Below are 16,256 nucleotides of genomic sequence, written 5' to 3'. Positions count from 1 at the left end.
CTGCAGCACTGAAGATAGCAAACAGAAGAGGACAGCATAAAAGAAGATACATGCCTTCCACCGCAGGACTCAGGGTAGAAGGGCTGGATCCTAAGAACGCTCATTCTCAGAAGCCAGCTCTGTTCATGGGGAGATTCTCAGGGAAGGCAGCAGAGCTCATTGCATATTAGAGGTATTCCAGAGCTAGCCTAAGATTACCATATTTCCAGTTTAAAAAAAGAGGACACCTGTTGGGGAGAGGGACAGTAGTATGATTCTGGGGAGCAGTGATATGCCAGTGCCCTGCCCCTCACTCCCAAGCCACAACACCCTAGCCCTGCTTCTGCCTTTCACTCCCAACCCACAGTACCCCACCCCCAGACCATGCTGGTGCCCCTCACTCCTGACACGCCAGACCCCTGACACTGCCAGCACCTCGCACTCCTGACCCTCAGTTCCCTGCCCCCCTGCTGCCCTTCACTCCCAAACCACAGCCTCCCCAGCACTGACAGTGCTTCTCACTCCCAACCCACAGCTCCCTGCTCCCCCAGCCCTGCAGCATCTGGCTGCCCTGCCCCTGGAGCAAGGGTTGGCCATGCAGCTGCCTGCTGCCCCTAAAAGGATCCAAAAAGAGGACATGTCTGGGAAAACCCAGACATATAGTAATCCTAGGCTGGCCCCTTAATCACATAACCTGGATCAGTGGGAGAAATACAGATGGAGTGGAGCAGGTGCTGGCAGGCGAATTCACTGCTGTGAAGAGCAGGTTGCAGTGGAGGGCCTGAGGCTTCTGGTAAAGCAACAGGCATTGGCAGCAGAGGCAGTCAGGGTGAAGGTGTCAAATGGAGAGCAGAGGAGGAGAGGCAGCAAGGGACTGGGAGGAGCATTAAATATGAGAGTGAAGTGAGGTCCTTGGTGGTGAGAGAGTGGCTGTGACCACATGTATGGGTTTGGGGGAGAGTGGGCACTTGCTTACCATATGGATCCTTGGGTTTCACTTATCACCCTCCTGCTGTGAGAAGAACAGCCAGGGCACCCATCAGTCTCCCCAGTGACTGGCCTGTTTGCTGGTGTATAGCCCTGACCCCAACCTCCCCTCCCTGCCTCCAACCTGCCTCTGTGACAGAGGCCTTGGGGTTTATCTCTGACCTCTCCAGGACGACTCCCTGCCAAGTCTCAGGAGCTGATGTCGTCCAAGCCTGCTTGGGTCAGTGGGGAGGCAGGCAGTTTCTGCTGCCTGTTGGGAGAAAACACTGCAGAGAGACCAGGAGAAAATGCCAGAGCAGAAAGGTGGGAAGGAGAGAGGGAGATGGTGAATTAGAGGAATTTCTGGGAGCAAACACCAAGTGGCAGTGATTAAGAAGAACAATAAACAGTCATTTGTCTTCTAAGCAAACCTTTCCTCTCCACAGGACTCTTATCTGTAGGAAAATTCCTCCTAGTTCCCGCTTTAGCCACAGAGTCAGTAGGTTCGTGACAGACAAATCATCTCTCCACTGGGGAAGGGCAGCAAGAAAGGGCAGCTGCAAGTCTAACTGCCCTGCTCACCATCCATCATGCAGCTACATACCTGTTGTGGTGATTACACTGTTTCCATTCAGAGCAGGCAGAAAAGCATTGAGGCCTAATGAGATGAAAGGCAAAGCCAGTGCATTTTAGAATCAGGACAAGACAGTTGGTTGCAGGGTGTATTTCACTGTGGAGCAGGGGTGGGTAAAATACAACATGCAGGCTGGATTTGGCACAGCTTCCTGGTGGCCGCACAGGTACTGCTCAGCTCCCCACCTCCACCCCCAAGGCAGAAGGTAGCATGGGGAAGCGGCAGTGGCCATGGCGATGCATATCGGACACTACATGCCCAGCCAGGTCGGGTGTGGGGGGAAGCTACAGCTGGGCGGCTCCTACCACAGTGTGCAGGGCTCCAGCTCCAGTTCCTGGCCACCTTCCACTCACTTGGCCATCTGGCATGAAGAGCAGCTACCTGTAGACAGTCAAGTGGGTGGAAGGCAGTCCCCTGGCTGGGAAGGTGTGCACACTGGCCAGGGCCAGGGCCAGGGCAGTGCTGTCAGCAGGTGCAGGGTGGATGTGGGTGGGAGCACAGTGCAGGCTGCATTGGTTGGATGCTGGCAGGGTTTGGCCCAATGTGGAGCACTGTGGAGACATCTGTGGGCCAGATGGGGGTGGGGGGGAACCATACCTTCACCACTCCACTCAGGCAAGCTCTTCTGTGCAAACCCCCTGCCCTCCCCTCATCCTTCCCTCCCCCTCTCCGCCTGCTCCTGGGACCTAGCACTGCAGCCAAAAAGGGACCTAGGAGTAATGATTGATCATCACATGAATATGAGCTGTTAGTGTGAGGCAGTGGTCAGCAGGGCAAATAACGCTGGCATGCATCAACCGATGCATCTTGTGTAAAACTAAGGAAGTGATACTCCCTCTGTACTCAGTACTGGTGAGACCACACTTGGAGTACTGCGTCCAGTTCTGGGCACCGCACTTCAATAAGGACGTGGAAAAACTTGAGAGGGTCCAGAAAAGAGCCACCCAAAGGAGTAGGGACTTGCAAGCCAAGCCATACAAAGAAAGGCTGAGGGACCTGGGCCTCTTTAGCCTAAAGAAGAGAAGGTTGAGAGGGGACTTGATAGCGGCTTATCGCTATATCAGAGGAGTGCATCAGGAGCTCTGTGAAGAACTGTTCACTAGGGCACCCCCGGGGAAGACCAAGACCAATGGATATAAACTCCTGGAAGGCCGCTTCAGGCTTAATACCAGGAAAAACTCCTTCACAGTCAGGGTGTCCAGACTATAGAATAAACTCCCTCCAGAGGTGGTGCAGTCGCCTACCCTGGAGGTTTTCAAGAGGAGACTAGACAGTCACCTTGCTGGGTTCATTTGACCCCCAGTTGTCTTCCTGCCTAGAGCAGTGGGGCTGGACCCGATGATCTGCAAGGTCCCTTCCAGCCCCTAACAATCTATGAATCTATGAACAGCCCCCCCACACACATGCACCCCCCCCACATCCCTTCACACACCACACATTCACACCCCCACACTCACTCCCACTTCTCCGCACACACAATATACAAGAGTAAGACTTTATTTTGAGATATTATGTAATTGCCTCTATATACACTATTAAAAAAACATAAATCAGGACTAAAAATATTTTTAAATATTTTAAAATGTTACAGTAGATGTTTGATTTTTAGTCTATTGTTTGTTTGTTTTTATCTATAATTAGTTAAAATGATACCTTCTGAAAGATTTTGTGTGTGTGGCCCTTGATAACCCTCCCAAACTTGTTAAGTGGCCCTCCAGTCAAAATAATTGCCCACCCCTGCCCTGGAGGGACAGAGGGGCCTCAGCTTAACCAGCTCCTTTCAAACCCTGGAGGAGCCAGAAACATGCAGGCTCACACACTGATAATGGCACAAATGATTGTGTATTCACTAATGAGGGATCTGTGCAGCTAGCAGGGCTGCATGCTAACACAGGGCGCCCTGTGGGACAGTGCACGTGGATTAGGTGTAACTGTCACGGACTTCAAACAATAGCCTGCTGGTAGGGAGGGAGAGCCCAGGTTACATGGCTTGATGCATAAGGTTCTCTGGGGTGCACCATGTAGGTCAGGCCACAAGATCACAGTGGGTGACAGGTGGCTGACACAGACCAAAACTTCATCCCATGGCTGATCCTGTGCACACGGCTTGGGCAGTCTGTGGGGCTACAGGAGAACAGGAGAGTCACTGGGCAGGTAACTAGAGTGATAAATACCCAGCAATATCATGAACAAAGCTGTTAGAAGATTTCCTGTCTTAGTGGCACTAAATCGGAATGACATCCCCAAGGCATAAAATCTAGGTAGCCCAGGGCCTGTTCTGTTGGAAGAACGGATTCAAAACATAAGGTTTGGATTGTTGTGAGTGCAATGAAGCCAGAATGCATCCATGCTGAGTTGGTCTTAGGGGTGGGTAGCATGGGCAACTGCCCAGGGCGCTGTGGTCAGGGGGGTGCCACACACATGCCCTGCCCTACTTCTCTGCTTGTGCCAGGCAGGAGCCATCATGGGATTTGGGATCTTGAAGAGAAAAAATGGAGGACATAAAGGCATCCGGTTTCGTATCAAGAGAGAACAGAGTAGCAGAAAACCAGAATGTCTTCTATGATGGCCCCCCTAGCTGTACAGCAGGGCCTGCTTCCCCTTGCCACATCCAGAGCTGATTGGAGCTGCTGGCCCAGGGCAGTGGGATTAAAACCCCCCTGGGTAGTGGCAGTGGTGAGCACTGCCTGGCAGCAAGATGGGCCAGGAGGAGGGTGATGAGAGCTGGGTTAAAGACAGGTACCCAGCAAGAAGACACTGTGTCTGTTTGGCCCTGGTATGCATGCCGAAGCCTTCACCATCACTGACCTGCTGGGGCTGAAGGCCAAAGTGCAGCCACCCACAACTACTAAGGATGCGAGTGTGGGTGGCTGGTGGGCTCAGATCAGGTGTAGTGCCTGTTCTTAACCTGGCAGAGGAAATACCATGTATCTGTGTCCATAAAGGCAGTTTTCCTAAAGCGCACCTGGGAAGAACTACTCTTCTGGCATGGTTCAGTAGCCACCGAGGTGTAGCAGCTCTAAGTCCACTTTGTGGAAATGGGAGTCTCCTCCCTAGCTTGCTCCAAGGGCCTTATAGCTAAGGGCAAACAAAAAAAAAGTAGGATGCCCACCAAAGGATTTGGAAACATCTGAAGGCCCAGGTGAGGGTGGAGGATGTTTGCAAGTAGTAGGGCCACTTATGGTTCTGGACTCTTGGATGTGGAATTAGTTTTGGCTAATTTGACCTGGGATAGATATATATAAGTGGCATTCTGCCACTGGAGCTGGGCTTCCTGTGCGGACAGCCCTGCCTGCCACCCCACCCCATGCCAAGCCCACCCTCTCACCCCCTACACACCGCCCACACATTCAATGCCAGTGACTTTGGGGGATACTGCATGGTGGAGGGGGTGGGCACCAGGGCAGGGAGGCATGAGGGAGAAGGGGTACCGAAATACAAGTTTGCCCAGTATACCATTTTCTAAGGCCAGCTCTGCATCCATGTCCAGGAGGGACTGTTGGATCTGATGCTAAAGTGCTGTTTAGTTCTGGAGAAATGTTGCATTCTGCTCTGTTCCCTGAGGGACTGTCAGTACTGGAGGTTCTCCCTCCCCTGGTACCTAGGAGTTTGGCACAGTATGGAGTGTGGACATGTTGCTGTAAAGGTGTCTTGCTACAGCTCCTCAGGATGTGGATTCAAGCGCTGCTCTGGGCTCATGCCAAAGGCTGTCCCCAATTGATCCAGATAACTAGGACCAGGCCATTCAGGCTGAGGTCAAAGGCAGCTGGATATGTTGCTAGTCACACCCTTCCCTTGTGTGCTGTTTACTGTAGAAACTGGTATGAGTTACTAAGGCAGCCGGATGGGCTCAAATGGACTTTCCTTCTGACAACTGTGGTCAATGCCTAGTGAGAAATGCCAGTCAGAGACTTGGAATACTTCCTATCTCAAATGCCCTGTTTCCAGATCAGCTGAGCTGGTGATTTGTGCTCAGTGTGCTTTTGCCACAGCATGCAGTTCCCACCTGGGTAGAGCCAGCATGAAGCCACATCACCTTTTCTGTTCTCTACTCTACTCTACTCACAGGGGAGTGGAGGAGATGCCCTGCTCTGCCCCTGGCTTGGATGCCAAAGAGTGAGGGAGAGCCATTGCCAGAACATTTCAGCTGGGTGAAGGGACATGGTGGGCTGGACAGATGCCCTCCTACAGCCCAGTGCCAGAAAGTGAAAGCCAACGGCTATGCACAGAGAGGCTGGCATCAAAGGGCTGTGCAGGATGGCTGCCCCCAGTCCAGTCCAGCCCTGTGGTGTGCCCTTCTGCCAGCCATTCCCCAGAGCTTGTGGAGCATGGTATATGGAGAACTCCAGCAACACCTGGCAGCAGAGGAATCTCAGATGCTGTTTATGAGTGATAAACGCTTGTTCTCCTTTTCCCCCTCCCCCCACAAACCGCTTTGTGCTGTGTACTGGATACCGCTCTGAGAGTGAAGGGCCAGTGTCTCTATTTGCAAAGCTGACGAGGCTGCGTTGCTATTCAGCTTTGCCCTGCATTAGCTGGCCTGCAGTGTTAGTACCCAGTGAGCATCCCTGTGCCCAGGGCATTGGGAGCTAAGCCACACTGGGCCACTTGCACATTCTGGCTTGCTTGTCCCACTCCTGGCCCAGCTGCTTGAAGTCCCCCCAGACACCTTTCTGAATCCCACATCTTTGCAGGGTATAGCCTCAGTGTAGGCCCCTGCAGTAACAGAGTGCCTTTTGTGGGGTCATTGGAGCAGGTGCAGGACTGCCTGGAGACTGCTGCTTGCTAGCTAGGTCTGTGCCCACCTCCCCTGGGGCTGTCGCACACAGCACAGTTAGCCAGAGTGCCCTGAGAAGCTGGTGATTGCAGGCACAGATGTGTCACTACCATGCTCAAGTCACTGTGTAACTGCTGGAATCCAGACCCGCTATAGGCCAGGGGCAGGCAGGGCCTTTGCTGGTAGGATTTTGCAGGGTTGTGGGTCAGGTTCACTTCTCTCAAAGTGCAAAGAAGTGAATGGAATAGAGCATCCCCCCAAGAAGGACAGGGAAATGAGGCCCCCCCCCCCCCCCCCCGGTGCTTCCCAGGGTTGGGTTGTGCAGGGTATGTGCTACCACTATCTCTGTGGATGCCCTGGGAGGGGATGCTCTGGGAACATTCACTAGGCTGCTACTCACTGGACCCTCCTTCCCTCCCCCACCACAGGCTGCAGCTGCACCCTCACACAGATTGTGCTGGGCCCTAGCACACAGGCAGCAGAGCTGCCAGGGCCCATCTCCCGTTGCTCTTGGGATTGATGTGATCATCCCAAATTGAGCCAGAGAGGGACCTGCCTCCCCCTGCGATGGACTACACTTTACAGGCCAGCTGGCTCTCCAAGTCTGCTGGGAAGTGCAGAAAGGCCAAAGACAGCTAGACCTAGCCTGGCTTCTAGGGAGAGGCCAAGAAAAGGTGGCATTAAGTATATGGGCCTGAGTGGCAGGATGGTGGTAGTATATGACTGGGAAAGGAGGGAGTAGAAAGTTCAGGGTGGGGAGAGATGAAGAACTCTGGTAGCCAGACATGATCCCAGCAGGCCCAGGGCAAAGCAGCATGCACAGGGTCCCCCTCCCCATCCCACGGCACACTTACGCCAGGAAGCAAAAGCCCCAGCACAACGGACACGGCGGGACATTGCAGCCAGAACTTCCGGCCGGAACAAGCAAAGAGCCGTCCGACCCACCTGGCAAGTGGGTGGGCTAAATTGCAGCTGCGGCCACTCCATTCACCTCTGTGGGGCCCCCAAAGCACAGGGCCCAGGGAGGTTGCTCCGATTCGCCCCCCACTAGGGACAGCCTTAGGTATAGCTGATTGCTAGGCACCCTCTGGGAGATGCTAGAGGCTGTTTAAGAACTTTGCTTTGTCCAGAGCAGATGGAGTCTCTGCAAGGCAACAGAAGAAACAAGGGAGCTGCATTTGTGTTCAGGGGTGAGATCAGCCTAAGGTAAGAGAAGGGGGCCAAGGCTGGACCCCTGTGAGCTCTTTGCAGAGGAAGGGAGAGCTGAGATGGGAAGGCTGCTTGGCAGGAGAATGGTCATGGATGCACAAAAAGGGCAATATTCCAAGAGCAGCTGGGTTGAAGGCAGCTGCAGGGCAGGGAAGATGGGAGTGTGGTCTGAGAACAGGCCCACAGGGACCAGCCCTGGCAGGATCAGCCTCAGCTGAGTGCAAAGGCCAGAAACCTCATGGGAGCAGGTCTGGAAGGGAGTCAGAGGAAAGAACTCCAGGCAGGGGTGGCAGACAGTATGTTCAATGTGCTGAGAGATGAAAGGGAGATCGGGGCTGATGGAAGGCCAAAGGGGTCAAGACACTCCAGCATGCTTAACTTGTGAGAAGGAGCCAGAGAAAAGGGGGAGAGTACAGAAAAGAACATGGTGGGGGTGGGGGAGCAGGGGGAAGGTATGAGCATTAAAGGGATAGGCAGGATATAGAGAAGAGGGGCCACATGGAGGGATGAGAGTGGAGGGGAAACTTTTGTGCTTGTGCTTGGGGGGAGGGAGGGAGGGCAGTGGAGCAGGGCATGACAAACTCTGGAGTTGCTTTGAGGTAAACCAAGTTCCAGGGCCTCTCTCCACTGCCCCACTGCAAATCCTTGGGGCTTTGATCAGATCTTGCTCCTGGGAGACTCCTCTTTGCCTAGCAAGTCTCAGTCTCTGAAGCACCCTGACCAGTGAGAGCAAGTGCAAGATCCAGATGCTGGAGTGACTCTGGGCTTGGGCCAACAAGAGGGACCTGGAAATGGGAAGGAGAGAGAGGAGCATGGAACATGGAGGTAAGCAACCAGTTCATCCAGGGAGGAGAGGGCTACAAAGTGTTGGAAGCCACTGCTGCTGAGTAGTGGATGTCCTGGGGAAGCGGAATTTCAGGGTATGGGGAGGAAGCCACAGGCCATGCTGGGAGACCATGGGGTGGCACAGGGGGACTCAGCAACAGAGAATGCACTTGGTGTAACCTGAGTCCCAACCATGGCAAACTGGCCCAGGACTGTTGAGGTAAGGAGTGGATGAGCTACTGGCTGGTCAGCTAGGCTTCAGCATGGAGGGTGAAGGGAGCAGACCTGAGTGAGGTGAGCACAGAGAAGCAGAGAACGCATCAGGCATCACCATGAGCGTGGGGGGCTGGCAGGCAGGACTAAGGGTCAGACTGATTGCCACATTTAGGATCAGAAAGGAAATTTTCCCCTAGGTCAGACTGGTATGGGCTGTGAGGTTTTGCCGCCTCTAGTCTTGAGTGAATTTAACAATTATGTCCTGTCTTTGCAGTAGTAGGACACTGACAGTGCCCTTGTATCCCTGCTTTACCTGTGGCAGGTTGGGGTGTTCTTGGTGTTTTTGGGCACTGTGTCTGGTCATTGTGTTGGTTGCACAGATTTAAGACTAGGTTAGACAGACCGTTATCTGGGGTGGCATAGTCAAGCATGCTCCTGCATCAGGCAGGGGCCTGAACTAGATGTGATCTCCTGAGGGTCCTTCCAACCCCATTTTTCTATGCTGCATTGCTTGGAAGGCAGGTACAAGCTGCTTTAGCAAGAAGCAGAGATGGGGAAGGAGGAGGCTTGGAAGCATCAGGAGCAGCAGAAGAGAAGCCCAAAGCCTCCACCCAGGAAAAAAAGCTGAGGAGAGGCCTCCCTGCAAGAGGGCATCCTCAGATGTAGGACTCCAGGGCTGGGGACAGCTCAGGGGCAGGGGAAGTAGTGAAGGCATTACAGGTGACTGTGAACTTCCTAGAGCTGAAGGAAATGTTCCAGAGACAGCAAGAGAAGGGGCTGAGGGAAGTGTGGGTATGACTCTTGGAATGGGAGACACTACAAGGGCAGAGGTGAAGGGGGATGGGTGCAAGAGGTGAGCAGGTCTGTGCTTGTGGGAGCAGGGCTGTGGGGGGGTGGCAGGCAAGGAGGGTGCAGGTATGGGATCTGGATTCATGCTGCTGTTGGTAGGGCAGAGAGCAGGATGTGCTGGGTGGGGAATGTACAAGGTGGCAGTTCCTATACCAGGTGGGGAGGGAGGGCAGGGGATGGCATAAGATAGGGGGGACCAGCTTCCAGGGAATGGATCCTGGTCAGTGGGAGCTGTCCCCTTAAAGAGCAAGGCACTTGCATTAGGGTTGTTGTGTGTAGACATATGCACATGTGAACACAGGGCTGAACTTGCCTGTGTTAGCCACAGACAGGCCCAGCTGGTTGGCTTCACTACCTGCCTTGGTAGACAAAGTATGAGGTTGCTGGATGTCACTGGGTGGCACAAGGCAGAAAGGTATGCTAGCAGCTGTAGGGGACTAGTGTGTCACACATCAAGAATGCAAAACTTGCTCCCTTTTAATGGCTTTTTTGCCCCTGATACATGAGGAGCTTAGAGGCTTCAGCTCCATGCTATACAGTTGTCTTATTGTGAGGGTCTTCTCCAATGGGCAACCTCAGCAGAGACACTGAGGGCTGCCCTTAGGGAGAGCCTCCCTGTGGTAAGAGTGAACCAGCCAGCAGGGCAGGGTATGCAGGGGGGATGCTGTGCTGACAAACCAAGAACCCCCTGCACAGAGCTATATGCACTCATGCTCCACTCATGGATTACAGCTAGGCTCTTACTCTACAATTGCAAAAAATATTCTATGAAGCTGCACAGCACTGGCTGCTGGGAGAAGTGCACACATAGCACCTGCCCCTGGAGGGTGGGAGTGCCTGACTAGGGCCAGGAGATAGCAGCTGCAGCCGGAAGAGTGTTGGGAGTGGAGCTGGGGGAGCAGGGGCTGACTGCTGGGACCTGCTGTGAAGTCTTGTCGCAACTGCATGCAGTAGCAGGTGCCTGTAAGCGTGCTCAGGGGCAGCAGCCATAGCCCTTCCCAAACACCTCCTGGGGAAGGCAGGATGGGGCCAAAGAGCAACAATTATTTTGCCTCAAGCTGCAAGCAGCTGCTTGCAGCTATGGTGCAATCTGCTGTGCTCAGGCAGGGCAGAGATGGCTGGACTCAGCACACCACCCCAAAGCCAGAGTGGCCTTTAGAAACCCATCAGACAGGTTGGCAGGAGGGTACTGGGTTGGGTGCAGGTTAGCCTCTTGTGGCACACATGCTTGGCACTATACACATAGACATGAGGCCACAGAAGGCCTGTTGCCAGGCAGCTCGGGCACCACAAATGGGTCAGGAGGCTGCACAGGGGAGTCAGGGCCTGTGTCCTCTGGCTTTTAAGTAAGTGTCTATGCCTCCCAGTTGTGACCAGTTCTTCCATGGCCCAAGCAGGATGAATGCAGTGGCATCCATTGTACGGACTGGCAGCCTGAACCATGCCTCAGCATAACTGCTCCCACCACTGCCACTCCTGTTAACATTGCAGGTGTTAGTGCTCACAGGTGAATGGCAAGCATTCATTTTTCCAGTGTGGACCCTTTCAGCAGGCAGCAAAGCCACCAGGGAATGGCCAGCAGGGCAGCCTGCTCATCTGACCACACTTGGGAAAGAAATGCAAAGGGTCAAGGGAGGGCCAGGGGAAGAACAGACACAAGAGGCAGAGACAGCAAGACCAAGGGGCATCGGATGCCCACACCATGTGCTTCCAGCTACGTCTGCCAAGGTAGCAAACAGGAGCAGAGCTCCCTGTTACTCACCATGCAGGCCCCACAGGGTAGGCTTAAGGCAGCAGGCTGAAAGGCATCAGTCAGATGCTTCCCTGCCAGCAGCAAGTCAGCCCATGGAACAACTGTCATGTTCAAACCACCCCCCTGCCACACTTGGCAGTTTTCAGGGCAGGCATATTACTCATCTTGTTTGCAGGTAAGGACCAACCAAGGCTGGCAACTGGGGTACTTGTTCTGGGCACAGACAGGCTCTGCACCCAAAAGCTGACTGGAGCCATGTGGCCAGGAAGACAGACCTCCCCAGAGTGAGCAAGTCCAGAGACAGTGGGCCTCTTTGCTTTTACTAAGGAGGGGGCTTACTTCAAGAGCAGATGAAAGGAAGGACGGAAGCCAGCAAAGGGAAGGGAAGAACAACCAGCCAGTTTGTGCTGGGCAAGAAGAGGCCAGAGGCAATCAGCAGCAGCAGCTGGCACTGTGGCTGTTCCTGTCATTCATTTCAGTTGTGAGAATCTCTTGCCAGCTCCAAGCTTCAGTGCCATGGCCCAGGGAGGAGTCTCTCTTGGCCAGTTGGGGCAGCCTTAGTCAGGCCTAGGTCTTAAATTTCCTCTGTAACTGCTCCAGGAAGGCTGGAGCCTCAATCTATAGCTTCAGTGATGAAGCCTTTGAGGGCAGCAGGCTGTGCCTAGCAACAGTGGTGATTGGGCCCCAACCTCATGCCCGCTGCCAGTTAAGCAGGAAAGCAGCACTTGTATGCCTTGGTGCCCTGTGACAGAATCTCTGACCCACAGGTACCAGCAGGAAGTGGGGCAAAATGCTGCAGTGACATTTTGGCAGAAGAGCTCTGCATCTCAATGGACTTTACAAATGGCAATGCCTTGCTGCACCGGATGTTGAGCTGGGCACAGAGAGGGGATGGTGCAGGTTAGCCTCAGTTGCTGGCCTGGGGTTACACTGACCTGTGCCCCACACTGGGGCCTGTTGGCTCCCTCCAGCCTGCACCCTCCTTGCTCTACTGGGTACACAGAGATGGTGAAGCTCAGTGTCTCTGGGACACGTGGCAGAGTAGTGACCCCCTGGCTTTCCAGAGCAACCATGCAGCAGCTGCTAGCATGGTCCCGTGCCTGCTGGAACTAAACAATGGTGGGATGCGAGGGCTAGGGTGGTGCTCACCATCTGGTTTCCTCTCTCATCCAGCTCTGCCTCAGCTGGGAGCAAGAGACAGGAGCAGGGCAGGCCATATCACTGGCTCCCTGCATAAGGATGTAGCCCTCAGCCCTAGTGGCTCCCAGGCCATCAGTGGCAGAGGCTAAGGCCAAAACACTGCCTGTGAACACAGACGCCACTTGGGGCTGGTGGCAGGACCAACTCCCCTCCCAGCACCTCCCCAGCAGGCACCTGCCTCCCATTTTGCCTAGACCCAGACAAGCCAGATTAGGAGCATCACAGCCTGGGCTAGGCCTAGCTACAGGTGCCTTCATAGCAGAGAAAGCAGCCAATACCTGCATGAAAGTAGAAACAGGCTTTATTCAGCACAAAAATATCTCCCGTCTCACACGCTCCGTAGAAAATCTCACGGCTTCCAAAATAGACGTCTGGGTTTTGCAACCACTTAAAAATGCAGCTACCGAAGGATGAGAATTTGAAGTGAAGAGGGGAGGGGTGGGGGCCTGGCTTAATACTACAGCCTCACAGGACTCTGCTCTGCCTCCCACTGTGAGGAGCCCAGCCCTGCCTTGGGGGCTGCAGGTACATGCTTGGCTGAGAAGCATGCTTAGCTGAGGAGCTCGCAGGAAGCGTCTCCAGGTCACTGCACATTTGTGCAAGAGCCAGTTGCACATGCAAGTCAGCAGGCTGAAGGCCTCAGGATCTGGAGCAGAGGGGAGACAATGTGTGCTCAGCTGCTGCCCAGTTTACACCTGCAACCCAGGGAGCATGAGCCCAAGAACCTGCTAGACTTAGCAGTGCAGACCTCTTCCCCACCAGGTTCACATCATCATAGCCGTTAGCACAGCTGCAGCTCTAGCACAATTAAAAAACACTTGTCCACCAGCAACAGTCCAAACCCCCACATGGGGCTGGTATTTCAGTCACCAGAGGGACCCCCCTCAGCCCTTCCTACAGGGTGACCTGCTGCCTTAGCACATGATGCACAGGGGCTGCACAGTTTCTGAACTCCTAGGTGCAGACAGCCAGCAGGACAGAGAAAGCACATGGCAACATGGGCACCTGGCTCTGGTGACTTGGAGGCTGCCTTGGGCTTTGCCTTCCCCCCCCCCAAGACTGCCCCAAGCGAGCTACCAGAGCAGCACATCCCCATCAGGGCAGATTTGTAACAGCTCTACCAGGGCACAAGGGAACCAGTGGGCATTGTGTCCTCTGTGCCCAAAACACTGTCCAGATGATGGTGCCTGGCTGAAGTCCTAAAGCCAGGTCTTGTGTACTTCTCCCTCCCCTGCATACACTTGGCAATGAGTTCCATCAGCAGCTGCCTGTACTTTGTTTTGAGGTGCAAAGGCCAAAGATGCCAAGTCCTGGAGGTTTGGTGGCTGCACAAAGGGCATTTTTAGGTCAAAGTCTCCAGAATTCAAGTTAGGCCATTTTTGGAGTTCATTACCCTCCACAGCACTGGCACAGGCAGTGAGGGCCTGGCTGAGTAACCCACTGGCAGAGCCAGGGCACAGGGAACTTGGGAGACAATGAGTAGGGGTGGGTGAAGGAGGTGGCTCAGATTGCCAGGCTGCCCTGCTGGCAGTACCCATTGCACCCACAGCCGCCAGAGCCCTGGAACACAGCATGGCCTGTGCAGCAGCCCAGCTAGAAACACTCTGGCCTGGCCTTTCCCCTTGGCTGATGGTGGCCAAGCTGAGCCAGGTCTGAATTTACACTAGTCCCTAGGAATCCTCACCATCTCTCCATCCCTGCATGCTGCCCCAGGAGCTGGGCATTGAGCCCCATCAGCTCTCCACCTGGGCCATGTCCCAAGAGGAACAGCAGGTCCAGCTGCAACCTCTGGTTCCAGCAATTTTATTTCTCCCAGTGCAGCTGGTTTCAGCCCCTCCCCTGCCTGCTGGGCCCTGGCTCTTGCTATGTGGGAGGCATTCAGGCCCTGGCTTTTGCTATGTGGGCCACAGGGACATCAGGTGGTCAGAAGTTGGGCACCCCAGCCAGGCATGAAGCAGAACCAGTGAGATCCAAGTGGGAGCAAGTTCATGCTGGAGGCTGCCACTTTCCCCAGAGCAGAGACAGAGTACTGGAGTTGCTGTGTTCCTAAGGAGCCCGCTCCCTCTGCCTGTAACTCCCTCCTTACCCCTCCCCTATGGGGGCCCATCTCCAGGGCAGCTGAACTGGGCTAGAGCTATGTTTCCCTGCAGCATTATGGCAGGAGCTGGCTTCCTGCAGACAATGGCATAAACTCCTTAGGGAGCTTGACCAAAGCTCTATGCCACATCCCCCACCCTCAGAGCACAGGACCCATGGGGAACAGGCTGAGGCTCCCTGGCTCTCTGTGTCCGACTAGCGTTCGAGGTTTTTGTCCTAAGTTTGTGCAGTGGGCAACTGCCCTGTGTCCAAAGAGAACTGCATCCTTACTGCTTCCTGGGAACTGTCTTTGCCACACACTTGCCCACACCCTCTGCCCTGGGTGCAAGGATGCTCAGCCTCTGCTTTCAGCTTTCCAGCAGGCACCCTCTGTGAGCCACCCACGTGAAGTGACAGGGAAGAGCAGGCATGGGAAAAGGGGCTCAGCAGCCTGCCAGGCCCCACAGTGCAGGCAGAGAGGAGTTGTGGCTCTGTGCAAGCTGCTCCTGAGCAGCTGCAGCAGGGTGGTGCCAGCTGTTTGGCCATCAGAGCAGATCCTGGCCACAGGACACAGAAGAGGCTGACCCAGCAAAGTGTCTTCCCAGGCTAGCCCCCCACAAGCACATGGATACAGCCTGTTCTGAGGTGCCTGTACTGTGTAACAAGGACCAGGTGACCTGCCTGACTGGACATCTAAGGCTGTGAAATTGAGGGATGTGTCTCCCTTAGCCAATGGGATTCAAAGGCAGCCCAGCAGCTGAACCAGACCTTGGGAGCTCTGCTTTGCAAGGTCATGGCTTGGAGACATATGGCAGTGGCAGTGCAAAGCAGGCCCATAGCCAAGTCCTGGGTAGAAGAGGTACAGCACAGAGGTGACCCAGAGGCAGCAGAGGCTGCAGATTGGTTCACAACACCCTGGCTTTGCTTTCCAAAGCCCAGCAAAGAGGGGCTGCAATGGGCTGGGCTGCTGCAGGGTGTTACTGTCCGTAGCCTAGTGGTGCTCTCCAAAGCTCTAGGTTGCTCTGCCTGGCTCTCTCATACACCAGTGTTCTCCAGCCTGACATCAGCACAGAGGAGGCATATGGGAACTTACTGATATCTGATCCCTTGGGGCAAACAGAGAACGGCGGTGGGTAGTAAGGCCCAGAAGGCACAGAGGAAAGAAAACCATTAAAAAACAGGAATACAGCTATGAACAAAAGAGTCAGGGGCTGGGTTTCTGTGCCAAGTAACCTCTGGACACAGCAGCCTGCAGGGACTGGTTCCCTCCATCACTTCCAAGGAAACAGGACTTCAATCTCAGAGCACTGGGGACACCAGGACGCCGGCAAGCATTTCCAATGGGTAGTGCCACCGGAGTGTCACGTCTGTGCCAGGGACAGCTCTTCCAGGCCCTCTTTGCCTAGTCTATATCTAGCGAGATCCTTCCTGGTTACCATCCCGACCACCTGCAGAAAGGAAGCCACAAAGATGCCTAAGAGCCACAGCTAGCTTGGCACTGTCAGACCTTCAGAGAGGCACAGCAGCATAGAGCCCACAGCAGAGCTTAGTCTTGCCCACCATGCACTCACCTCATTGCGATTGTCCACTACCACCAAGTGCCGCAGGCCCAGGGCCCGAAACAGCTTGAACACTCTCGGAAGAGACGCCTCCTGCAATTCACAGTAAAGCCTGGCAGTCAGAACATCCTGAGGTAGTGCGAGCGGGGAATGCTGGTGCCATCAGGGAGGATGATCAGGGAGCAAAGACCCCAGTGTGCCTAGATCTTGGGT

The 16,256-nt window shown here is 54.5% G+C and overlaps 1 protein-coding gene across 1 annotated transcript in view; it reads right to left on the bottom strand.

The window, feature by feature from the left end:
- Positions 1–6,642: 6,642 nt before the first annotated feature.
- Positions 6,643–16,256, bottom strand: part of CLCN7 (chloride voltage-gated channel 7) — a 50,035-nt gene continuing 40,421 nt past the window's right edge. Inside the window, exons 23-24 of the mRNA XM_025193093.1 lie at positions 16,056–16,136; positions 6,643–15,932 (exon numbers count right to left, since the gene is read on the bottom strand). Coding sequence (XP_025048878.1) covers positions 15,846–15,932; positions 16,056–16,136 — 168 coding nt within the window. The 3' untranslated portion in view covers positions 6,643–15,845. The remainder of the gene's footprint in view (positions 15,933–16,055; positions 16,137–16,256) is intronic.

The sequence above is a fragment of the Alligator sinensis genome, unplaced genomic scaffold (genome assembly GCF_000455745.1).
Source record: "Alligator sinensis unplaced genomic scaffold, ASM45574v1 scaffold167_1, whole genome shotgun sequence".
In the NCBI taxonomy this organism is placed as follows: domain Eukaryota; kingdom Metazoa; phylum Chordata; order Crocodylia; family Alligatoridae; genus Alligator; species Alligator sinensis.
This window is presented reverse-complemented; position numbering and strand designations above follow the sequence as displayed.